The following is a 27,336-nucleotide window of genomic DNA, read 5'->3' as shown; positions in this document are numbered from 1 at the left end:
ACGGATAACTTCAGAGTTCATTTGACTTTAGTGAGTTGAGGTCTCATACAGAGTAAGACTTATGACGCTAGGTTATCAAAAACATCAAAAAATAAATATAAAAATTTTCGGAATTGAAAATATTCCAAACTTCAGATCAAGAAATTATAACTAAGAATATTCAAATTTATCACACAATTTGTTAAACGTGTATAACGTGTATAAATTCTTGAACCTTTAAACAATGAGCTTAATATCCATAATCTACATCGGGATCTATGAAAATTAAAACTCGCGTATATAAATCGAAAATAAACTGTCATTGTACGCAACCCACTCAACTCAAAACCGAACTAGACTTATGAAATATAGTGGGTTGTAGGTCTGAAATTCTTCTAAATACATCTAAGTTTCTAAATTTTCTAAATTTGTCGGTGTCTCAAACTTCTTCAAACTTCCCAAAAAAATTTAAAGTACATAGAACCCCAGTATGTAGGGCACTGAAACCAAAAAAAAAAAAAAAAACTATTAATCGACAAAAACTCATTTAAGCACATGTGAATTGCCCTACATATAACGTATGTATTTAATAAATATCGCAATACGTATGTTTGTATATTGTTTCCGATATAATAAAAAATTAAAAAAAAAATTTATGAACGCTTAGAAACTAGTTATGAATATTCACTAAATATACTCATATATACTTCACCGAACAAACAAGAATTAATTTCTTTCAATGAAGAAGAGTATAGCAAAGGAAATCAAACATTAAAACAAAATAATATAATTTATATGTGCAACATAGAGGGGGGATGATTGCAACAAGCTTCAATTTAATAATTGAATTTCAAACAGAAAAAAATGCAAGCTTCACTTTAACAATTAAAGAAAATCACCAACAAAGCGGAATAATGACGTTTCGCTTAACGTAAACAAAAACAAATATTTTACACTAACAAAATAATGTGGAAGACAATTATTTTGTGCACACAGCTTTTGCCAACGAGAAATGCATACGAAAATAGTAAATAAACAAAAAAGCAATAAAACAAATTCGAAATGCTTGACTTCAAGGGGAAATGTCGACTTCATGAAATGAAATTTTATAGGAGAAATTAAGCAGTGGATAAATAAACTAGTAAATTACAAATGTACTGTGTTTTAGTGTCTTCAGAAGATTTGAAGAATTACCCAGGTTTTTATTATTTGAGTTATAAAATAAATAAGACAGAGAATTGTTAAGTAAACAAAATTAATTTTGTCCATAATGAACAAAAGTCAAAAATGATCTAAATCTTTGCCCATTTAATGAGAGGTTTTGTTTAATTTTGTGGATTTGTTTATAGATGGAAGAATAAATTGGAATGTTTGATCCCACAAACTATGAATATATTTTTAACTATAATTAAATAAAAAATAAAAAAGAAAAACAGAATTATTAAATAATTAAACAAAAAAATGAACATACATATATTAAAGCTTACATTAGTCCTAGCTTAACTATGGAAATATATATTTGAGTCCTAGATGTACATACCGTACTAACCGTTGACTATAACACATAAATAAAACAAGTTAAATACAGTCCTTCCCTGGTTAAGAGGTTTAAAATTCTTTCATTTAAGCATTAATATAATATAAATCATTTAATAAAAGATTGGAAGACTCAAAGATATGTAAGCATCTGTCTTACATCTATCAAGTAGGCATAGTTCTTTAAAAAAAATCAAATACTCTCATTGAGATATCCCGTAAAAGTATCCTCAGTTTTGTGGAAAGTTTGTTGACATTTACAACCGATTAGTGCACCATGCTATTAGACTGAAACTCCCTCTTAATCATTCCTATCTCTGTTGTGAAGAGGAAACACAGAAAACAGTTTTTTTATATATCTTTTAATTATACTCGTATATTATTAATTTTGGTCCATTACGTTTTATTATGTTTCTGGAGGTAACATGATTCCGTGCTTATAAAATTTTTTATCTTTGTTAGTTAAAATCTTATCTAAATTATTTCTGATGACCCACTAAGTCGGAACAACTGTCACTCCATATCTGAATAAAATAATTGATGTTGAAATTACTCTGTCGAAGTTGTAAAAACTTTAGAGAAGTTACCGAAACAATATTAGGAGTCGCATTACCTTACCATTATTAAATGTGAGCATTTAATGTACTCTGAGATCATTCATATTTTTTAAGTCAATGAGATCTTGGGCTTAACTTGCTGTAGGCAATTCGTATCTAGCCCATTGTGATAACTATTCTTAATTAATATTGTATGTACCTTTTATAAGGATGGGTTACAAAAGTATTGTTTATGCTGTTGAGGCACTTAAAAAAGTTTTTTTCTTTTATAAATTATTTAAGATTAAAATTGCAGGCATCAATGTTATACAATAAATATTCTTTGATTTGTCTAGAGTTGGCAAGGTATAGTGGACTATCGAAGAAAAATCGAAGAATATTTATTCTATCACATCGATGTCTGCAATTTTGATTTTAAATGCTGTTGAGCTAATAATATAAAACAGAATACAAAATCTTATTTGTTGACAACATTACCCATTAGTTTTAGAAATGACTCTAAAAAATATGCTCTTATCTATAAATAAAGCTGGATTATATTCTACATGTATAAGCAAAATATGTCTAAAACAGGGAGGTAAATTAGTGATAAAAAAATCAAATAGTAGTTTTTGTGTAACTAGATGATGTTGGTACCCACATATCTGGCAACACTTATACTATTATTTTAAACGCTATATTGTTGCAAAGGTAACATCTCAAGCCACTGTTTTTATGAAAGGCAATTTTAAAATTTGTTGATAATGAAAAAGAATATATTGATTTGAAAATGGGTGAAATATCTAAAGTAATATGTTATGACATACCTTATCGCTATAAAAACGTAAAACTGCTGCAAAAACATTGCGAAAGCTTGTGTAGTTTCCATTGATGATTGAGTGAAAGCTGAGTCTAACAAAAGTTGACCCGATACCGTTCCTGAAATATCGATGTCAATGATGCGGGTCGGTCTAACCAGATGGACGTCACTAAAATAGCCGATGGAATTTTGCAACTGTTGGCGCAAAACCGACACATTAGCTGTCAGTAGATAGCAAAAATACTAAAATTCAACCAGATGTCAGTTCAAAGGAGCAGGTTACGCAAAGATAATCATTGTTTGGGTATTACATGAATCAAGTCTAAGAAATTTAATTGACCAAATTACCATCAGTGAATAAAGTGCTACACTAATGCAATTATGAGCTATCTGAAAATTTAAAAGAGGTCATAATAAGATTACGAATATACATAATAAAAATTGATGTCTATTAAAAAAAATTTTTGTTCAAAAATTTATCGAAAACCAAATACATTTTATGTCCTGCAATATTTATCACAATAAGTGTGATATTTATGTTATTTAAACATAAATTTAATCGCCACAAATTCAAAGTCTAATCAAATTTTTATTTGTCTTATTAATGGTTTATAACAGCAAACATAAAAAATTATTTCTCAGAAAAAATAATTTAGTTTTAATGTCCATATCAAAAATTACTGCCTCACGATAACTTCAGGTTTTAGTTTCAAGAAGTCTTAGTTATTTTAGTTCATCAAAACTCATTAAAACAGCACTAAACAATAATTCCTCGTCTACTAATTGGTAGTAGCATTGGTACCGGCATACACAAACATAATAAATGAAATGGGAATCACAGTTCCTCGAAAACGTAAGCAATATCTCAAGCCAGACAGCGCAACCCAACGACTCTGAAGGACGCACTCCGATACATCTGCACATGCAAGGAAAACATACAAATTAATGTTTACCGAGAACAAAAAGAGTAAATATCTTTAGGAGCAAATTTACATTAATGAACACACGTTTAGATACACTAAAATGTAAATAAATTACGGCATAAATTGTCTCATAATAAACACACCAAAAAATAATGAAACGTGTAACCCAATTAACGAGCATCCACCTGCGACAGAAGAAGAGTCCTGGCATGGAGGGGCATGAGATATGCAAGAAATAAACCTTCGGAACTCCGAAAATGTAGCTCCGCTCGGATCCAGTGTGGCTACGTTAGTGTCATAATCTAATTGCAACAACAATTAAGTTTTTACTGGCCCAGCAAATGGAAAATGTACGAGACCAGACCAAAAAAACGCCATTAAAAATGGAAAAGTAAATCAATTTATGAGCAGCGGAAATGCGCCATCATAAACGTTAAAATGTTTGCAAACCATTCTGAAGCCAAATTCTAAACGGAAATTAAAGCAAATAACTTTGCAAATAAAATAAAAACTGAAGCAAAACATTTTAATAAACGAGACAGGGAATAATGCCAAAAAACACAGAATTACTAATGAATGAAAATGTAATTTATATTAAAATCTTCAGAAAAGAAGAAAACATAAAACAAAAAATATTCCATCACATGTAGAAAATTATATTATTAATAGCCAGTAGAGATAAAAAATTGTTTAGAATAATTTAATATAAAAAAACATATCGCTTTTTTTAACTGGAGAATCTCAAATTAAAATATTCAAAACTGAAATGAAAATCCACTACATAAAGTCCTAACCTGGATAATACAGTAAGTACAATGGGCGTCATTGGTAGACTAAACACCAATCTACTTTGCTTTTATCGCCTTCTAAACTACTTACAGCTTTTGCTATTGCCATCTCTTTACACCATTCCGGTCATCTAAAAAGCTTCAACCGACGTAAGAAAGACAATCTGGACGGATAAGTATAAAAATTCTTTCGAAATATTTTTCGAAACCTTCCAATGATGTGTTAATTCCGAATAAAACAATTCTGAATTAATAAGAATAAAAGTATTAAAAATAAATGCTTTATATTTCTTTTCTGGTTTAATCGGGTCTGAGTCAGAAGACCATCAGAAATGATATCATTATAAATAAAGTCATAGATCAAACATGGAAGCTTTATTTAGACAATTTCAAAATTCGCATAATAAGATGGGCTAAATGACTGCTCTACTTTTTTTCTCATTTTCTGTCCTTTACTTTTTAGTAAATAAATATTTGTTTGGATTTATTTAGAGAAATAAATCCAATGCATCGGTTATTGGAAAAAGTACTTCAGGGATTACGAAATTGACATTATTATTGATATCATTCATTCTTTCAAATTATCAAAAGTTTTCATGAAAGTATTATTACCGATAGTGACGAGATACTACAAATTTGAATTAACCGATAAAATATACTTTATACTGTCGTTAGTTAGATTAGTCTACTATCTCAATCGAATAAAATGCTAAGCATTAGCATTAGCAACATATTATATACAACTTCGCCTTCAACGTCAAATTTACATTCAGTGTGAACTAAAACAAAACCTATTGCTTTAACGTTTAGGTTTACCTATAGTGGTTAAATTCAAATTAAATGTAGTAGTTCCAAAGTATTTCAATGAATTTGATGAATTAGATATCAAATCTTAAGATATAAATTTTAACATTCTTAATCCAATGTTTGATAACGAATCATACCCAAGTCAGCTGAAGTGTTTTCCGAGATTTGCTAATGCTGGACAAAAACCGTGAACTAATGCGGGACAAAAATACATGCGGAGAACTTCAAATATCACCTATTGATATCGTCATGATAGCAAAGCATTATAATCTTGGAGAATCACTTAAAAAATACGAGGATATAAATATTTTTATATCTTCTATATCTATTCCCAGGCTCTTTTATTTCAATATTCAGTCTAATTGCTTTATGGTAGATGCATATTTAAAGTATTTTTAAGTATTTCATAACATATATTATTAAATTGTAAATTAAACAATAAATAAATTAGTTAATTAATATTCGTAACGCGGTTAGCACTTAGAGGCCCAGGAAAAACAACTGCCTGTATTTATAATCAAGTCCTTAAGCTTCACTTACTTCTTCGTTAAGTTCTATTATTACAACCTAAAAATATAGAACATACACTAAAATTGTAATATATTGTTATGTTATACTATTAATGTCATAATTGTGGTTAGAGACGTAACACTCTCGTGTCTGAGAATATTGATAGTAATACTTTATAGCGAAGAAGTCGTGCCTTTTGGTTTGAAGTGTTAATGTCAGAGACTGCATTCGGTAACTGAAATTTGGAAATCTGATTGTTTCTAAATTTAAACTGGAAACCAATATTAAATAAGTTGATATTCTTTACATATTAATGACATTTCGATCTTTATTGTAATAGTATAACATATATACTACAACATACATATAATATACTATATATGTTACTATGCTTTGTCCGGTATGATGGGCCTATAATATGAAAGTCGCTTTAAAGCATTTTATTTTATATTAACATGATATAAGCTATATACTACAACCTCATACTCTAAGCACACATTACCTTTTATAGCTGAAGAATGACACGAAACTAATTCGAAATACTTTTATACAGCACAATATTAATCTTAAAGGCATTTTTCTAAGATATATGTGTGTTACACTGTAAAATTTAATTTTTTAATATAACAGTAATACATAGTATCGGACCTATTCAGTGCACTTGACAGATTTGTCAAATTCTTTAATAAAATTTTTGATTTTTATAAAGCAGAAAGCTTTTTGGTATTCTGGACACATCTTGACAAATTTCAAAGCTCAAGTACCTAGTAATTCTCACCACACTATGGTGTAAAGTGTTTTGTATAGAAAACTGTTCGTAGCTGTTCGTAAAAAATGCTCGTAAAGAGCATATATTTTAGTTAAGAATATTTGTCATGCATGCAAAAAATAAAAAATGCTTAAAAAGAGCATATTTTTATAGTTATCAACAGCATTTGTAGTATTGACAACTAACAAGGAAATGAGCTTTTTATTTATGTCACAGAACCCCAAAACCTTTACAAAACCTTTAATTTTGACAAGTGTCAATGTTTGACAAATTTATAAAGTGCACAGTATAGGTCCGTATATTTGAATACTGTTATTAATCCATTTTTTTTTTATTTTTGCAAAAAAATATATTTATTGTCCAATGAAGTACTAATGTACTTCAGAACGCTTAGCAAAATAGTCTCTGAATTAAATATTAAAGTAAATTAATGGAACGTAATTTGCAATCAAATTAGAAAGATTAATCGTACTTTCTTTTAATTTTTATGAAATTTATTTAAATAATTAAAAAAAAAAAATTTTATTAAATTAAGTACATATGTATGTAAGAGTTTATTAATTTTATTTATTAAGATGATTTATAAAAAGTTAAACACGTATTAAATATTATTAATAATTTTTAGTATTCTGTTAAATAAATATAAACAAATTTTTCTTTTAGATAAAGATTCCCATTCAAATAGAAGATAAATAAATTCGAAATCCTTGTAAAAAATTTCACCAACTAAGTAACTATTATATTTCTTAATATCATTAATTTTTATTTCTGATTTATTTAGTCTGAATTTAATTTTAAAATAAAACATCTGAATTATTCAACTTAAATGAATACAAAGCTTAACTTCGTTCCAACATCAAAAAGTACTACATTTCCTTTGAAGGACAAAAACCATAGCACATTCAATTGTAAAAAGCAAAAATTACAAAATAATTTGTAAACTTTATAAAGTCAACATTTGTGTTGGTACTAAAATCCCAAAATTAAAAAGATGTTCTCATGCAGAAGAACAACGTTTTAATTTAACTTGTACATAAAATCTAATAAAATGTAATTTACGAATACATTTGAGCGTTGCTGACACTCTTCCTGGATGCTCCGTACAATTTGTACCAAGTGAGAATTCGTTTCCTCAGATAGTAGTTAGTTTCCAAAAATACAAACTCACAAATAAACCAAACAAACATACTGATATAATCGTATATATGTATATAAATTTGTGTTCCCCAGTTTGTTGACTGTATCTTTGGTGTTAAACGTTGGCTACACTCCTGCAAATTCAGCACTCGACTTATATGTCTCACAATTTCAATGCAATTTAGATAACATTTACCAACAGGCAACAAAAATATTTTAATATTCATTTTGTCGGGCTAAAATTAAATTTTCTTAGTCATAAGGGTATTCCAACAGGATGTTCCCTTTATTATAAAAAAATATTCTATTAACATGTCATATGGTAGTCAACTTATGCCCGACAACTGCATACAACAGTTCCATGGGAACTGTACTTTCTTCCATTTACGATTGGGAGCTGTAAGTAAATTCAACTAATAAAGAATTTTCTATTTTATTTCTTTAAAAATAGTTCATATTTTAAATTAAATAAAATTAATGATTTGCTTACATTTCGAAAGCTATGGGCAAGTTAAAGTTACCTACACTTCATCTAGCAATGCAATTATCACCGATCTAGATTACTATATATTCATTGCTTGAAAGTTTTAGTAAAGGAAATCCACCTTTGATATAAAAACACAAACCAAGATCGATAGATATTATTTATGTATGCATTTTTTATTTATATTTTCAAATTAATAATATTCCTTAAATATTATTAAACAATTTCTGCGTTTTCATCAAGAAAGATATTCTTTTCAATTTACAGAAAACTGTGATTTTCTCTTCAGTAAATGCAATTTATACCTTCTGCTCAAAAATTTATTCCTTCAAAATATGCTCTTTCTGAAGCGATACACATATGCCAACGCTTAACCCAATCTTCCATACACTTTTCGGTGGCCCGTGCAAGTATAGCTTTGAGTTCCTTCAGCGAATTATCTTTTACCGATTCAATCGACTCAAAACGCTTACCACGAAGGCGCAATTTGAGTTTCGGGAACAGGAAAAAGTCGCACGGATCCAGATCTGGTGAATATGGTGCCTGAGCGATGACAGTGGTGCCGTGTTTGGTCAAAAAATCGCGTACAAGTACCATATATTCCATAGTAAAAATCCATTAACAGCTGCTGTAAACAAACTAATTAATAGATGGCGCTCTAATTTGTACCACATGTCAAGAAAGGGTGTACCAACATAACAAAAGTTTTTGAAAAAGGTCTATTACTTAAGGAGTAGTTAACAAACAACAAAATCATTTTAGAGCAGAAGGTAAGTAAGCATATTGCACAGCTTCAGAGCAAGATGGCACGCAAGAGCCTCAACGCACTCAGTAATACCAATTAAATATATGCATATATAGTTGACACAGTAGTGATTTCCTGTGATATACATATAACCCCGTAACCCTACTTCCACTCTTATAGAACCAGAATTTTTGTCTTCCTTATGAATTTAAATGATGTTTCGAACTTTTAATGCAGTATTCGCAAACATTTTTCCTAGTTATATTGGCCAATAATTATTGCGACTCTGTAGCAAGACAATTCACTTCATCAGAAAAACTTTTAATAATTTCGCTAGTCATCTTATATCGACTGAATGCTTACTGTTTCTTCGTATCGGATGTCTGCATTTCTATTGATCTGCATATGATAGCTATGTTTTCAGCTGCAATATTCTCAGTATTTTCACAGTATTTTCTCTTCATCATTTATCACTGAAACCGTACCATATTCATATCTTGTTTAGGAATTATGTCATCCGTTTCTGATAATTCCCCTTTTTTCATTGCGTTTATATAAAGCCTGCGCTCACCTCTTAAAAGGCTTGATCTTTCACAGAAGAGTCTAAAAACCGTTTATATACAATACCATTTGCAAATATGGCGCTTCCAAATAATCCAAAGCATTTGACTTGTCTTAATGTCCAGATTTTGGTCACTTTTGCGAACAGTTGAAAATATACGTATATATAAACAATAACTCTACGAATATCTGGGTTACCTGTGTAGAACACCAACTCTATATATCCATCAGGCAACCAAAATAATTACATGCCAACAATATTTTATCATATTTGCACACCGGCTGTGTCGAATGAATTGTAGCCAGGAAGATTAATTTGAGCACTTATAAGAGCACCTGAAACCAAGTATACACAATGACTCTGCGAATATTGCGCTTATAATGCATCTAACCTATCAAAGCAGAACAGTAGTAAAAATAGTAGTAGAAGGAGTAGTAGAAGTAGAAATAAAAATCGAAACCGAAATAGAAATAGAAATAGATATAGATATAGGTATAGAAATAGAAATAGAAATGAAAAAAGAAATAAAAATAGAAATAGAAATCGAAATAGAAACAGAAATAGAAATAGAAGTAGAAGAAGAAATAGAAACAGAAATGGAAATATAAATAGAAACAAAAATAGAAATAGACACAGATATAGAAATAGAAAAAGAAATAGGAGTAGAAGTATAAATAGAAATAGTAGTAGAATTAAAAGTAGAAGTAGAAATAGTAGTAGAAGTCCTAATAGTAGTAGAAGTAGTAGAATTAGTAGAAGTAGAAGTAGTAGAAGTAGAAGTAGTAGAAGTAGTAGTAGTAGTAGTAGATGTGGAAGTAGAAGTAGTAAAAAGAATCAGTAAAAAAAGTAGTAGACTTCATACATCCTATGTGTATTGCAATGATTTGATTCTGCTGTACGTACAATGGCATCTTCCACCGCATTGTTGAATATAATTGGGAAACAAAAAATATTTATACGTAACACTTTCAAATAGTCGTCGTCTTCCTAACTACAGCAACTTAAAAATATATGGGCTAATAATAAAGACAGCCCTTTTAGCTCAGCAAAATCTATTTACGTAGTCCCGACAAAAATGTCGGGATATAAATAAACTTCCTATCGTTTGAAATGATTTCCATTGGAAAAGTGTTGCCAACTTACATTTCAAACCTCAGAAGAATATGCAGCTTACATATATATTGTGTATACACCGATATTAAGAGATGTTACAATTACTCATAATGGTTTTATATTTTTACCTTAACATTCTGAATATCCTTGAACCTTGCGTGTGGATAAAACGCTTGGAACCCTTTAGTGATATCCTCGCTACGTATGCCGTAAAGCATTTAAAAACTTTTCTTTACTTTTTATGATATTTCATTTAAATGTTAATATATATGAGATGCCTTATTCTTCCCTGAATAATGCAAACACAAAGTGGTTCAGCATCTCACACAACATTTCCAAAAGGCACACCAAGACTGTGAATATTTAATAGCAATATAATTGCATAACATGGCGTCAATTCTGTATGCACCAACCATGCAGGACATTGTGACCTTCACACTCAAGTGTGCGGAAAGGAAGAAAAGTAATCATAAATCTCATGAAAAGCCCGTATGCAGTGAAAAGATAAAAATAATGTACAAATACTAACAACGAAAGCATCTTTTATTGTTTGCCAAGTTGCCAAGGATAATGAATGCTTCTAGTTTTGTGTGTTATGAGCCTTTTTGTGCTTGAGATCCAAGTTCAAGGATATTGCGGCAATTAAATTTTGGCCAAATAAAGTAACTTTCATTTAGGTTTTTATTAAGGTTTTTATTTATAGAGAAATAGAGACTTGAATAGGAACATAAGAACGAAAAATGCACACACTACTTACTTATGACATCACTTATGTCAATGGGAGATGGAATTTGTTGTATATATATGTATTTATGCCTACCATATATAATTTTATGACTCATAAAAAATTAAAAATGAAGTAAAATTAATAATTTTATTTATTGTGACTGCAAATATCTATACGGAATTTCTCCACGTCTTATGAATATGCTTCAAATTCTCAGTTTAAAACTTAAAAACTCATTAACATTTTCATTAATACACTTTTTACCTTTTCCATTATATGATAAAACCCTTCGTACCTTTTAAAAGTATATATTAGGTTTGTCAAGAGTTTTGTAACACATTGAAGGAAAAGTCATTGATCGCATAAAATATCATCTGTCTGTCTGTCCGTTTCTGTTCAAATTGATCTCTTAGTATTTGAGCTATTCGAATGAATCTTTGCACACATACTTTTCGATAGTGGACCTTGTTCATATGTCAGATTGATTGAAATCGGACTATTATATTCTTTAGCTGCCACATGAACTAAACAATCGGATATAATTGTTCTCAATAAAAATATTCAAACGAAGTTTTATGTAGAATGTACTTATATTCATATAAGGTTAGGTTAGGCTGTAATGATGAACTTGTAAGCAAAGCCCATTTGAACTCAAATAAGATTACATAGAAAATGTTATTAGTATAGGTTCAGATTTAGAAAAAAGCTGACATATAAACTATTAGTTTAAACTATCGGTTTTTTATCAATGATAAATGTAGTTCAAATTTGAAACTAAAGCTATACTTACAGAATTTAAACTGTGTAATAAAATGGAATTGATCAACTTAGATTTAGATGTGTACAAATCTTAAATTTTGATGTATATAAATCTTAGATTTAGTTCGAATATAAATCGATGATTCATTTGTGATTGTTCCAAGAGTTTCCATTTTCTAATGAAGGCAAGTGATATTTCAAATTCATCTTATTCTATTATTAGATAATAGAATATTGAACGATAGTGAAATTGCAGCAGCAAAGTTTAGAGTATTACCAAATACCCATCAACAGTGATCTTGGAATTATTTCTTATATTAAATTATTCGTAAATAATTTTTTGAGGTTGAAGGTACTTAGGCTAGAACTCGTACCCTTCAAATTTGAAGCTCAGAGTCAGTGTTTATTAACCAACTGAACCAAAGCCGTACTTTACTTTTATGTTTGAACTTAGAGTTTTGTTAATTTCAATTTCATTATTAGGTGATGAAATATAATTGTGAATAAAAAAATTTTAACGGCACTTTTGAGTATTATATATTTCATTAGAATATATTATATATCATATATATAATACATTTCAAACATATTATTGTAGTAATAAGACCTCAATGTAGAATCAAAATTCTGTGTAAAGGGTACACAGAATTTCGGCAATGCCAAAGCTAACATCTTTACTTGTTTTATTTTAAATTAACATAAAAAATTTCAAGAATTAATGAAAGACTTTCATCTTAATTTGGTATAAGCGTTTTCACTTCGCACGTATCAATTCGATTTAGTTAAGTGATAATATAAATGAAAAACTTTCTATTCAAGAAAGGAAACTGGCAAGTTTTTCTGCATTTATCGTTGTTTCATTATTAAAATGCAATTATGAATGCTGCTGGAGGAGCAGAGAACAACTGAAAATCCTTTCGAGTATTCAACCCGTTTGCATGGAGTACACATCCATGTACAACTGATAATTTTTCCACTACCAGGAATGTGTTCCTGCAGCAATATTCACTTAGCTGCCTCCGTTTTTTATTATTTTTCCTGTTTTTTCTGATATTTTCCTGGTTGGTTCATATTCGTTTCATTTGCTGACAGCATAGTTTCATCACGTACCATCGATGCTTATACGAGTGACTTAAATGACAGCCATGTGCGATACTTGGTACAACTTACAATGGCGACGAGATACTAAACAATTCCGCAAATGGAAAACATTTCACATGGAATTGCAAAATGTTTGATTACGTTTTGATTTTCTCGACAAATGCACGTACGATTTTACTAGAGACGTCTTTTAATACACATCGAAACAAGTATATGGAAAAAATGTGAAATGTTTGAAATTTCATATCGGTTAAGAACGATCTCATGCAACGGCATGACTTAATCTACACAGAATAACTAAAAAATGTTGATTTAAGGATTATTTATAATTCACACTTTTCCGAAAAATGAATAATTTAAGTTCAATTATATGAATAAATTATATTCAAAAAAATTGTAACTACGGAGAAAGTTCTTAAAAAATCATTAGACATCATTTTCAGTGAAATTAGTACGCCTTTAATAAATGATTCTACTTGGAAGTTCTGTGAAATGGCAAATCTTCATTTACTTACAAGTTACAATATAATATAACGCAGTTAATACTTAATAAGTGTAGACTTGCAATATCGAAATGCATATAGCCTAATAGACCGATATTCATTCCTATCGCAATATAATATAGGCTCGCCTACAAACAACTTTAGGAACCCATATAATGATAAGGTAGTCCACTTTCATTACTCAGATTCGAAAAATATAATATAAAAATTTCGAAACAAACTACTTGAGATGTAAATACCTTACATGGTATATTAAAAGTACTAACATACACAGGGTCCTCAAGATATCATCAGTCAAAGCAGAAATTAATAGAACCTACAAATCACATATATCACTACTTGCAACTAGTACAAATGAAAAAGCTTCAGCATCCAGAAACCAAGAGAATTGCATAAAACATTGAAGAGGACAGTTTTGCCGTTGGTTATATATATAATAATCATATATAAGGTATTGACTTCATATGTAATATAATAGAATTGCTGTAGAGATCTATATTTTTTAGTTCAGATGCTGTTTGTTTATATTTTTATAAAACCTTGATACAATAAAAAAATGAATAAAATCTGCATTCAGTTCAAACGCGCTATTCATGTTCAGAAGTCTGCCAGAGAGGTGTTAATGGAAATTATTTATCGTACCCTGCTATTATACTAAAAAACCTTTTAGTTTTCATTTAACACTATGGATTTGTCTACTGCGAATATCAATGGTGTGGCGAGTCTATTTTGGGTATGTTTCGTGCGTTGCTATTGCCCACTACAGCTACAATTCTTCTGGATGTTGTAGAACGCTGATTTATACATATTTTATTTCCTACAGGAAATTGACAATAGTTTTAATGGGTTGTAGAATTATCAGTTATAAGTTCATACTTAACCAAAAAAAGCTTTAGTTTAAGCAAATGCTGCTAATTGAATTTCATTAACTTGACCCGTTGAAGTCATCTTTTCCGTATTCTTTAGAGGTATCGTACTTTTATTTTGCTTAAGATTAAGTGCGTGTTTCTTGATCTTCGAAAGAATCCGCTAGTTGAGATTTTCAAATGCCAACGCGGATTTATTTTGACCTTAAAATATATGTTATTATTTCTTTTAATTTCATTGTTCGGATAATACTTTCAAAGCTGTTTGATATATTTATTTCACGACGCTTTCTTTCTCTTCCATATCGTCTTAAGGAACTGCAGTAAAGAATTCATCTGCTTCTTTCTAGAAATATTTTTATCGGTCTGCACTTTAATATAATGGAAATAATATCATGTTTTTTAATCTGAAATTTATTGTATAGCTGTAAAATAATTATCATCAGGTGCCAATTCTTCCATTAACGCCTTTCATTTATTATCGTTGACATATTGTATGATTATTACGAAAATTCGTATCCATTTTAACTCATAAATCATTTGTTTGTGGGGATCGTTTAATGATTTTAAAACTGTAAATAAACATTACTCTGACGATTTCTTTTAAAAAGAAAAATACTTCAAAAAGGTTCTTTATGCAATATGGAATCATATCAAAAATCATAGCGTTTCTATCTAGCATTCCATTTTTTCAAAACAGTGCTTCAACTCCATCGAAAACAACAGGTTTGATGCATATGAAAGAATAGTTAATCCCATGTTATCTAATAATCTTTCCATCGCTAACCTGTGGATTATTACTTTCAGAAGGAAATTAAATAATAGATATTAAAACAAAATGCTAATAAATAAATTGATCTCTCTTACGCATAACTTAGATATTATCTTCTCAGGCTTTATCAAATGAGCACATAAGTCCAACAGAAAAAAAAATTAGTATACTTTCCTAGATTATTAATGAATGAGATAAACAGATCAATTAATATTATTTATAAATATGAGAGGTACAAAAAAACTTTATACAATACAAAACTTTCGAAAATTTCATAAAAGTATCGAATAGTACCTTTTAAAGTTAGTTACCGACTATAGCTATCTCATCGTTTCAAAGAGACTGAATTATCCCATCAGTCTCAGTATCATTGAAAGGATGTATTTAAATGACGAAGTAGTCATCATGTAATGTCATGTAAATTTTATTTTAATATAATTTGTTTTAAAAAAATATAATTAAATGTTAATTTTTAATGTTAATTAAATTCATATTTGCCTTAATTAGTATTGTTATAAATTAACTATAAGTCATACTCGTTACTTAATATTATTAAATATTTATTTTACTTAATGCTAGCATTTACAATATATTAACTCTATAATGTTCAACTATTCGTAAAATCTTATTTTAAAAACAATAATAATATATGTGTGTTTAAAAAAATCTCAAGAAATTTTTATTTATTATTTTTATATTATATCTCCTGTAGGTTTAATAGTTAATTCGTAAATTTGTGCATGTTTTGGAGTCGAAAGAATAAACATCACAGCTTTTGCTATATCATCCGGTTGTAGTATGATATCGCCACATATACTCTTTTGTTCCTCTGATATTAGCTCAGTATTGACAATACCTGGACTAAGAGACTAAAATTATACAAAAATTAAATTCATAATTAATTTGTAAATTTAATATATGTAGCAGAAATTTAAATTTTTAGTTGAATTTTCTAAATGGCTTTTTAAACCTATTTTATATAGAGACAATAAATAAATAATAATATTTATATTGTTTTGACCAATTTGCAAATATATAATTGAACATCTTATTATTGGGTACCCATACAATTTATCATATTTACAAACTGTAAAAACATCATTTACTAGATATTATATCAGATCATAAATCATAAAGATATCATTTATAGAATTAACCCCTGAGGAACTGCAGTATAAAAAGTCACCTTCCAGTTAAATATCTAAAGATAAATTTTGCCGTCGACTTAGAAAATAAGATGTTGAAAAGTTTTTTGCAAAGCTAATATTGTCCAACACAACCGAAAGCCCTAGAAAAATCAAAAAGACATAGATATCAAGTTTTGATCACACCTGTGTCGAACACCGTCAACTACATGCAACATATGTTAGTCGTGCAGCTATGAACTTCTGTAAACCCAGATTGCAGAAGGTACAGCTTTTGAGAGTAAAAAAAGAATGCTAAGAATGTTGCTGAAGTTATATCTCCAGTATATGTAATATAAAATATGTAATATGTTTATAATGAAATATACACACTTACAAATTATGGAATATGTAGATATATATAAATATATATTTGTTAATATATATGTATTTTTATATATTATATAAAAATTAATATTTGTATGTATTTGCATATTTATGTTTATAATATATACATGCACGTAATTGTGTGTCATATAAAACTCTAATAATGTATATTAAATAAAAATTAATTCCATCTAATAAAATGTATGTATATTTATATTTATATAATATTTTAAATTCTTAAGTTCATTTGATTAACATAATTTACTTACTGTGACTTTAATTCTGGTACCGAGGGCCGTAAACTCTTGCCGATAAATTTCGTTGATTGCAGTCAACGCATATTTTGTGGCAGGATATACATTCAACTCCGGTAAATGGCCCGGTATGGCTGGTACTTTGTGTCCCAAAATGCTGTTAATTAAAATCACATGACCATCGCCGTTGTCCGATATCATTGCAGCATAAGCATGATGCGTACAATTGATCACGCCCATAACATTTGTCAGCAACACCTCCTGCACTTGCTCGCTGGGCATCGTACACAACTGTCCCGTGCGCAAGCAACCAGCGTTGTTTATGAGTACATGTACTGGACCATAATTCTCAGCAATTACCGCAAATGCTTCAGCCACTTCAATGGCATTGGAAACATCACATTTAATGGCGTGCAGTCGCGCCTGTTGATCCTGCGAAAGGCTTAATTTCAATTCATTGACACGTTCGACACGTCGAGCCAGCCCAACAACAATTAATTCGGCCGACAATAATTCTCTTACAATGGATGCACCGATCCCGGAACTCGCACCAGTTACAACGGCAATTTTAGACTTTAGTTGCTCCATATTTTATTAGAGTGCGCTTTGCCGTTGTTACGTATTAAAGGTTGCTTACTGTTTAATTGCACAGAACTTAATGCAACCGAAGGCCGGATTTGTGAGAATTTAAATAAATCCGCTGGCGTTGAAAAATTACACTTTAAGCTCAAACCGCAATTTTTCACCGCAAAAAGCGCTCATTTTTCAATTAAATGCAAATAAATAGAATACTTTTCCTCGTTTTCGTAAAAAATTTAAAAAAAAAAGTTTTTTGTATTATTTTTTTTAAATAACTTAACATGCATAAAAAAGTGTTTCATTTATAATAGAAAAGTGTTTATAACTTATATTATGGTTAATCAAGGAAATAAGTTGAAATTGCGTGAAGCTCACAAATTTCTGTCAGTTGAAGATTACTTAATAAAATTAAATTTGCTCGTATCATACGAAAGTGCCACATTTGGTTAGAGATGCGAGATACAAACACTACAAGATACAAGAGCCGTAAACCCCAAAATACAAAATACAGTTAAACTTCGTAGATGCCAAAGCAAGCATAGTAGAAAGAGCAATACGCAAATCCTTATGTTAAATCCGGATAAATCCAAAATACGCATGCATTTGTTACTCCTTTGTGTAGAGTAGGGAAAGCAGGGATGTTATAGGAGTGAAGCATGCATTGGTCTAAGGAAGCTGAAGCTAGAAGTGGCAAATGTGTTGTATGTGTGTGTGCGTGCGTGCTCCCCACAAAAGAAACAGAAGTCAGCTGGAGACTGGTACTACCACTGACTGTACTGACGCTGCTCCAAATAGGATCTCAACATATGAAAACATGGCAAAGTAGACGTTTTTTCTAAACGCTACAAAATCTGCACAGATTTATCTTCCGAAAAAGGCAAAAAAAAAAAAAAAAACTAAAATAAAAATGGACAAACGCACAGGAAATCTGCAGTACTAAGCTGAACTGAACTGTATTACTCTGCGCCATATTCAACTCCAAACAATTTATCATTCAAAAGAGTAAAGAAAAAATTTAAAAAAAAATAAAAATTAAAAATAATAAGCAACGAAATGTGAAGGATATTTTTTTTAGATTTTTTTCCTTAAAGCAAAAGGAAATGAAAAACTTTTGAAATAAAAAAATAACAGCTCTTGTAATGGCAACTACAAAGCCATGTTGGTTGCCTTAAGCAGCGCCTTAAGATTTCATACATATCTACATATCTACTGTGTATGCATATGTGTAGCGGCAAGGATATCTCTGTTTGCTTGCATTCTTCACTTCTTAAGTGTTTTCTGTGCTTCAGATACTTTAGAGCACAAATGAAACTGTAGTTTCTACATATGCACATCCATATGCATCCACATATACCTCTGTACCTACGACTGTACGCCGTACAAACCGTACGTATGCTTGTACATATCTTTGTGACATTAGTAACGCCAGGATTTGATGCTCCGAAATCCTTTTGAAATATTGCCCCGTTTTGGGGGTTACTTTTGGTTGTGAGGTTGTGTTTTTGTTTTAAAATGCTTTGCGGTTAGTTTATGCTCGAATAACAACAGGGTCCGAACCGAACTTTACCAACTACATTAGTTGTACTTGTGCAAGGACTTAAGCAATTTTAATGTGAAATATTAAGTTTGCAGGGTATTATACATTTTAAGTGTTGCAATCAATTCTGTAATTGTTTTCATTTTCTTCTCATATAATTTATTCTGCTTCTTATGTTTTTCAGTTTTTTTTTTTATTTTTTTTACTTTTTGCGGTTGAGATACGACTAATTTAATATATTTGCCTTCAGAAGCTTAAATCGTTTTTGTTAAAATATTTGATAACCAGAAATACATTTTTTTTTATAATATTATTTTATTTTTTTATCACTTTCTTTTCAATTTACTATATAGGAATAACTGATGCATTTGTCTGCCGTTTAATTTTAGTATAAACTCTTTTATTAAACAGTTTTAAGTGTCATATAATTTCTAAAGCATACTTACTAAAAATAAAATACTATAAAATACGTATAACCTTTTTTATAGAGTACAACATGATGATTATGCTCATTCATATGAATTCAGTAGATTCAATGGAATGTGATCATTTAATTCTATTGAATTCACAATAGCAAGGGAATGCCTTGGCAGTGGACTTATATGAAGTTCAAAATTGAACAACCGACAGTTACTTAAGTAGCTGTAGACATATATAGTGTTATTGAGGTTTCCTTGTTGACATGTTTTGTTATACAAAGTCTTGTCTCAAGCCAAGTTAAAAAGTAAGCTTTCGACTTAAAGCTTATGGGTTTTAATATAGAAAGCTGTAAAAATTGAACTTTATACATTACAATATATGATAATATACTATACTGACTATTGTACTGTACGTACTATATCAAGCCAGTATGTACAGATACAGATACAGATACACTGTGCTGAAGAACCTGAGTCGTCAGACTACATGTTACGAAAATGCGATGCACTAATGTACACGATGATGGCAATAATTTGTTACATACGCAGTACTTTTTATTAACTCGCCCCTTTAACTTAATCCTAGTTTTTGGTATTGGGTACTATAATACAGATTGAATGATATATAATTTTTCAGATATTTTTTTTGGAAATTGGAAAACACAAATGTAGCCTTTTCTTTCGGTAGATGGAAAGTATCAAAAGCCATTGTAGGGGACTTAAACCCACTAATAGCACTTCTTAGTAATGCAAAATGGCCAAATTCTAACTCATGTTAAGGTCAAATACTGAAACCTGCTACAATTATCAAAAGAAAAGTAGGTATTAGAATTCAAAAGGTTTCGTATTTAGACAACAAATATATATAAACCAAATTTGTAAATAAATGACAGGAGGAAGGCAGGATGTTCTTGTTAGGTGATAATTACTGACTAAGAGTAAACTCTATACAATGGGTTGTTGTGACTACGATTATAGAGTCGGATTTCAGGAAAAAAGCGAACGGTGTTGTCCAAATAAAAAGCCAGGAATGGTGGAAACTTGTACTTCATATTATCAAGTATAACGATGGGATATTGAGCTGGATGAATAATACTAGGGGAGAGATTATAAGGTTTGGTAAAATATATTCGCGTTAAGACTAATGAAAAATCATCAAGACGGTCAATGTGCGAATACTTGTAATACATGAGTTGAAAAAGTATCTGCTATCGGGTTTGCTTGTAATTGATCTAACCTACCAATTATAAATAACTGTTTTACGAATTAGCAGTTTTAACTACAAAACATTCATAATTTTTTTTGCAATAATTTTAAAATAATAAAAATAAATTATATTCATTTGTTATTATATCTGAAATTGTCTTTATTCATTTTTATTTATTTATTTTATTTTTTGTACATTTAATTCTGCTGCATCATTTTCAATACAATCTTTTAATCTTATACGTGGTATTCTTTTGCTGAGATCTAAGTAGCTCCTTGTACTCGTTAAAATATATTTTATATATTTTGTGGTTCAATATATTTTATAGTTGATAGTCATATATACCCAGTAAAACTGGTTACTTACAGTAACAGATCAGCAAATATTTTTTTACTTTTTACCATATTCCACGCAAAAAACCTACAGAGTTAATAACTAGATACACTGTTATAAAATTATGTAAAGATAGGCAAACCCTAATCTTTCGATTTATATTGTAGCTTTACTATCTACTTTTTTACTCAAGCTTTTTATGTCGTCATTGTTATGACATCACACAAATCTGTTGTTCATATACTGAAACATACATTCTTATCTATGATATATTATCAATTTCATACCTGTTGCATTATACTGATGACATTCAACGTCACTATAAGCGTGGGATTATCAGAATCTAATTTATCTGTGATATCTGCTTACATATAATATTAAGAAATATATACTAACTTACTTACTGCTGTTCTTCTCTCCTAATGGAGCTTAGGGCTTCAAGAAATATATACTCCTACAAGAATAATTATCATGGGTGCTCTATACTGTAGGACTTCGAATAATTATTTTGTATTTTGTGAAATTCATAATATGTTATAGGTTTGAAAATAATCACTTTATTACAGAATTTTTGGTGTTTCTAATATATAATCCACTTTGCCAGCCCATGTGTTACAAACGGTGCCATGCCGATTACCTTCATTTCTAGAAAACCAATTGAAGTAATTTTAAATCTTCATTTTGCTAAATGAGAAAAGGACCGAAAAAAATCCTTGCCTCATAACCTCATGGTTTATACTCTTTTAATGAATATATTTAAAATAAATCATATCGTTTGTATAATATATATTACTTATGTGAATTAACTACTCGGACACAAGTCTTTGCATAATGACTTCCATGCATTATTTAATAAATATATAATATTAGCTAGTACATTTTATTTAGAAGCTGGCTGAGCGCCGTATGGAAAGTCAATAGGAAGTTTTTAAAAAAAGGACGAAGTAACATATTTACTCGTGTATCTTTGCTTTTTGAAACAACGATATCTGATTATTTGATCTATTGATACATTGCTAGTCTAGAAGCCGAAAACACAGAAATCAATCGTATCTATAGTGAAGCAAAAGAACGGATCGGATATTCTCCACCCACTGTTTAGCTTTTTGTAAATTCAGGCAACATTATCCAAGAAAACAATGGTTAATCTATGATGCCTACAATGCAAATGGCTTATATTTTTATATGTCTTTCATAATATATATCCATATACACATAGTACAGTGAAGACAAATAAGTGAAGTCAAATAAATTATGAGCTTGCTACAAGCAAAATGATTTTTATACCCCCTTGTTTTAGAAAAGAGAGATAAATATATCATAGTTTTACTTTTTTACAAATTAAAACAATATCAAAACCCTCAAATATTGTCAAAACAGTTCTAATGACGTTAATTGGGGATCAAACGAAATGATTTAATTTTGGCATATATAAAATAACATAAAAATGCTGTAATAAAATAAAAATACTCTATAGAAACAGCGAGAAGGATCTCATTTATTAAAGTGGAATATCACCTAATGTGATATAGGAGTATATATATAAAATGCAACGAAAAAATTCTCTACAAAGGATGGATGGATGTTATAATGGACCTTATAATATATTTTTACGTAAAATAAATTTAACAACTGTGCTATATACGAGCAGATATATAGTGTCTAACCTTATTTACAAACTTGTTATTATTATGTATTTGGGAGTTTTGGGAAATAAACAAGCTAATGAGCTAGCCAGAATTACATCAAAAATTGCTTTTACAGGCCCTCAACCCTTTTGTGAGATAAACTGAGCCAGTACAAAACAACTTATCAAGAAAAGGGAAAATCACATGCGACTGGAGTACTGGGAAAACTTTCCAGGACTCAGATAAAGCAAAGCACTGTTAACACCATACTTCTACAAAGACATCCTTAAATTCTCAAAATGTAATTTAAGGTTGCTAATAGGTTTCTACAACTATCTGCTAATTCGGAATGGAGATTATGTTTTGAAGATGATGAAACTACCATGCATATTCTTTGTGAATGCCCAGCTTTAATAACACTCAGAAGAAACTTATTTCATTTGGAACTTCTGTCATCAGAACAGATTAAGAACCTTTCTCTAGATTTAGTCCTAGACTTTATTCACAAAGCTTTAAAGGGCTTTGTCTAATCAATAGTGAAACTGGTACAATAGGACTCTTCTGGCCGCAGTACCGGCTGTGGGGTGATTTCACGTCTGAACTTTTAATAATAATTATATATTATAATTAATTATGGTTTCAATAAATCAATTATTCAATAAAACACTGAATTGCATTTTCATTAAATATATTTAATTTTATTTCATCAATTAACTATTATTTATTATAATATATATATATATATAATTTGTATCATATTTATAATTATATTGATACTATGTGTAACATATGCACTTCTTTTTTCATTTAATAACTCTTATAAGTTGTATCTCATTGATTTTAATATATTGAAATGTTCATTAAAATTGATTTATTTTGTATTATTATAATTCTTTTATATATTAAATTATGGTAGTTTGACAATATCCATCGAAATACTTATATATTAATACATAATTTTTAAATATGTTTTGTATATATTGCATTTTTCATTGCATGTATTTAGTGTAGTTAAATAGTTTGTTTTAACACAAATTTCCCTTTAATGAGAACTGAAATGATGAGTTTAATATATTCAATATATGTTTAGTAAGTAATTTGAGTTTAGTTAGTAATTAGTTAAAATTTAACTTAACATTTCGTACAACGATTCACTTAAATTCGTTTCACAATAATAACATTCAGATATTTAAACTTTAGTTTCATAAAGAATTTATTTGTTTACTTTTTTAATAAATATTTCTTAAATTTATATTTAAATTAAAATATACAATAAATTTTAAATTTTATTTGCTATATTAATACAATATATGTATAATTTCATAAATAAATTTTTCAATACAAACAAGGCGTTTAATTATTTTTCATATATAACATTTTCTTGAGTTCACTACATTTTCTAGTTTTTGCTGAGCTTTATTGGTTTTTTAATTTATTTGCATTTAATAGCATAAAAACTATGGAAAAGTTTCTCAAATATTTTTGTTTTAAATATATTTTCTTATTCTTAATACTTTTTTATTATTATTTTATGTTTAATGAAATGTTTTATGCTTAATATTACACTGATCAAAATATATATTAGAATTAAGTGCTATTTTGCAGCAGTTTTTTTTTTTTTGAGTAGTATATAAAGAAATTAAATTAATTAATTAACGTAGAAAACTTATGTAATACAAATAAATATATAAATAAAAGTAAATGTGACTTATGTAAACATTTTTGATGTGTATAATTTGTGATTGAAAGTATAACTATATTAAACTTACTAAAATGCTTTTAATATATGTAAGTACCCGTATATACGAAATGAATTTGGTATGAATTCATTAATATAAAGTCAATTTTCTTTTAATTAAAATGATAACATCTTAACTTCTTGTCAGAACTCAAAGACAATATAATCATAAACCCAACATACCCAGCTGTATCCATATAAAAATTCTCAACAACATCAAAATTTTAAAAATGAACATATATTTTTTATCTATATCTTTATAGATGTGTATTTTATCTATAAACATAGATAAGAAACAATATATATTTTATATATCCCTACCCAAATATAATGGGTGTCTTTACATATAACATACTAAAAGTAGTAAGATTCATAAATTATATATGCATAAATACAGACCAAAACAATTAAAGTCAAAAACTGTTTGTAACTTTGGTCCTAAAAAATATTTGTTTATATATGCAATGTATTGGAGAACAATTCCTAATAAGCTACTGAACATTTCTACTCCTATAACGCTAGATGTATCAGTTTAAAAAATTATTCGAATATATAAGAAAATACTTCTTCGAAAAACACAAACTTCTTCGAGTATATTGGTTTTGACATAAAAATCAACATAACACTTATAATATGTAGGTTTTTAGAATGGCTCTGCTTACTAAGTTCTTAAATGTAATGCTGAAACGAGTACTTGTATTTTTATATATTACTTATATATTTTATATATTTTATATATTATTTACAGTACTTATATTTCGAGTGTGTTTTTTAAAAACCATGAAAATATCATTTTAAAATGTAATTATATATTTCTTTACATTTCATTGGACATCCTTCAAAATATCCCATATGCTATTCCATGTTATATTAACATTTTTTGCTTTAAAACCTTGCAAGAGAAGGTTTTAAGTATTACTTTTCTTAAAGAAATTTATCAGTGATGGAACTAAGTCGTCACAAACTTCTATTACAAAAAACAGTGATTTCAAAGGTTCAAGTTCGTTATAAAACTGTTTTTAAATAGCTTATCATATAATATTATATTATTAATAATAATAATTGCTTCACTATTTTTCTTATTTTTTCAGGACTGCCTTTTTTGCTCCCATATACTATTTATCACTCTAGCTTCTTTCATTTCTATATCAACTCTTTCTTATGGTTCAAACTTCTTTATCATTTTATATATATTTGTAGTTCTTTCATCGTCTCGCTTTTTTTCTGTTTATTTTTACGCTCGTCTCAATATTAGACTTCAACAGAGTTCTTATTACAGTAGATCATATTAATGGTCACAGAAGCTAATGAGTAAAAATGCTTTAGACACTTATGTTTGATCAAGCAAAGAAGAAAGAGACTCGTCTTTTAATTTATCATTACACCCTGATTTTATGTTTTCAAATTTTTCATTTCCTGTTACCTCCTTTGCGGTTTCAAAGTTTTTTCCATATTACATTTTAATCTATTATTTCTTTTTTTGAAAAACGTTTTGTGCTTACTTCTTCTTTTATTTACTCATTCTTATTCTTATCTTCTTCATCATATCTGTCATCCTTCTTTTATTCTATGACAGTTTTATCTTAACATTTTATCTTATTATGACTTTTTCTCGAAATCGTTTTGTTCCTACTTCTTCTTTTATTCATTCATTCTTATTCTTATTCTTATCTTCTTCGTCATATCTGTCATCCTTCTTTCATTTTATAACAGTTTTGTCTTAACATTTTATCTTGTCATGACGTTTTCTTGATTTCGTTTTGCTCCTACTTTTTCTCTTATTAACTCATTCTTATTCTTATCTTCTTCATCATATCTTGCACCCTTCTCTTATTTTATGTCTCTCTTTCATCTTTATACTGTATCTGTTACTGCAGTTAAAAGTTTCCCTCCTGCCTTAAATCTTTGCTGTGGACCATACAATATTTTGGTCTTTATTACTCTGATATTATATCATCTCTTTTTTTTTGACTTTTCAATTCTAAAATATTTTTGTTTCTTTCATCTATACTTATTTTAGTATAACGAGTTATTCTGTTATTATTTTCCATCATATATATTTTCGTACCCTCACTTTCTGTCCCGTCTTCCGACTTTTGTTTTCTATTACTTTTTAATTTTTTGAGTTCTTGTCTGAATTGCTTGATTACTTCAAATACAAATATTTATTCATTAATATATATAGTAATTATTATTATATAATCTATATAATAATAGAAATTCTTCTTTTTTTTTGGATACAAAAGTCTTCAATGTTACATATATAAGTACTTACATATATAGGTATATGTGTATGGGCACTAATAAACACATCATACTTCTAATCAGCAAATTATAAAATATATAACAAGGATAAATTATATGTTAAATAAATAAATAATAAAGAAATAGTAAATAATATATTAAATAAATATATTATAAATAATATATTAAAAAATAAGAGAATTGCCAAATTAAAGCACTTCATATGTATTTTTTATATATTATGAATTACATTCTCTCTTAGTTTTTTTATATATTGTGTATTAATTTCTGTATATTTCATTTAGATTTCAAATAACTTAATAAGGTCTTATATATAAAGTCTATCTTTAGTACTGATGAACGACATGCACTTCTGATTAACTGATAACATGCAATATAAATCAGATAACATGCAATAATATGCAAGTAACTATGTAAGTTAATAAAGA

The 27,336-nt window shown here is 28.7% G+C and overlaps 1 protein-coding gene across 1 annotated transcript; it reads right to left on the bottom strand.

Moving 5' to 3' along the window:
- Nucleotides 1–15,992: 15,992 nt before the first annotated feature.
- On the bottom strand, nucleotides 15,993–17,841 carry LOC119667355 (farnesol dehydrogenase-like). Its single transcript, XM_038076646.1, has 2 exons — nucleotides 17,218–17,841; nucleotides 15,993–16,306 (listed from the first exon to the last, which is right to left on the bottom strand). Exons 1-2 carry the CDS (start codon nucleotides 17,788–17,790, stop codon nucleotides 16,130–16,132), a joined length of 750 nt encoding a protein of 249 aa, XP_037932574.1. The 5' UTR covers nucleotides 17,791–17,841; the 3' UTR covers nucleotides 15,993–16,129.
- Nucleotides 17,842–27,336: the final 9,495 nt, after the last annotated feature.

Source organism: Teleopsis dalmanni, chromosome 1 (genome assembly GCF_002237135.1).
Source record: "Teleopsis dalmanni isolate 2A chromosome 1, ASM223713v2, whole genome shotgun sequence".
NCBI lineage: Eukaryota > Metazoa > Arthropoda > Insecta > Diptera > Diopsidae > Teleopsis > Teleopsis dalmanni.
This window is presented reverse-complemented; position numbering and strand designations above follow the sequence as displayed.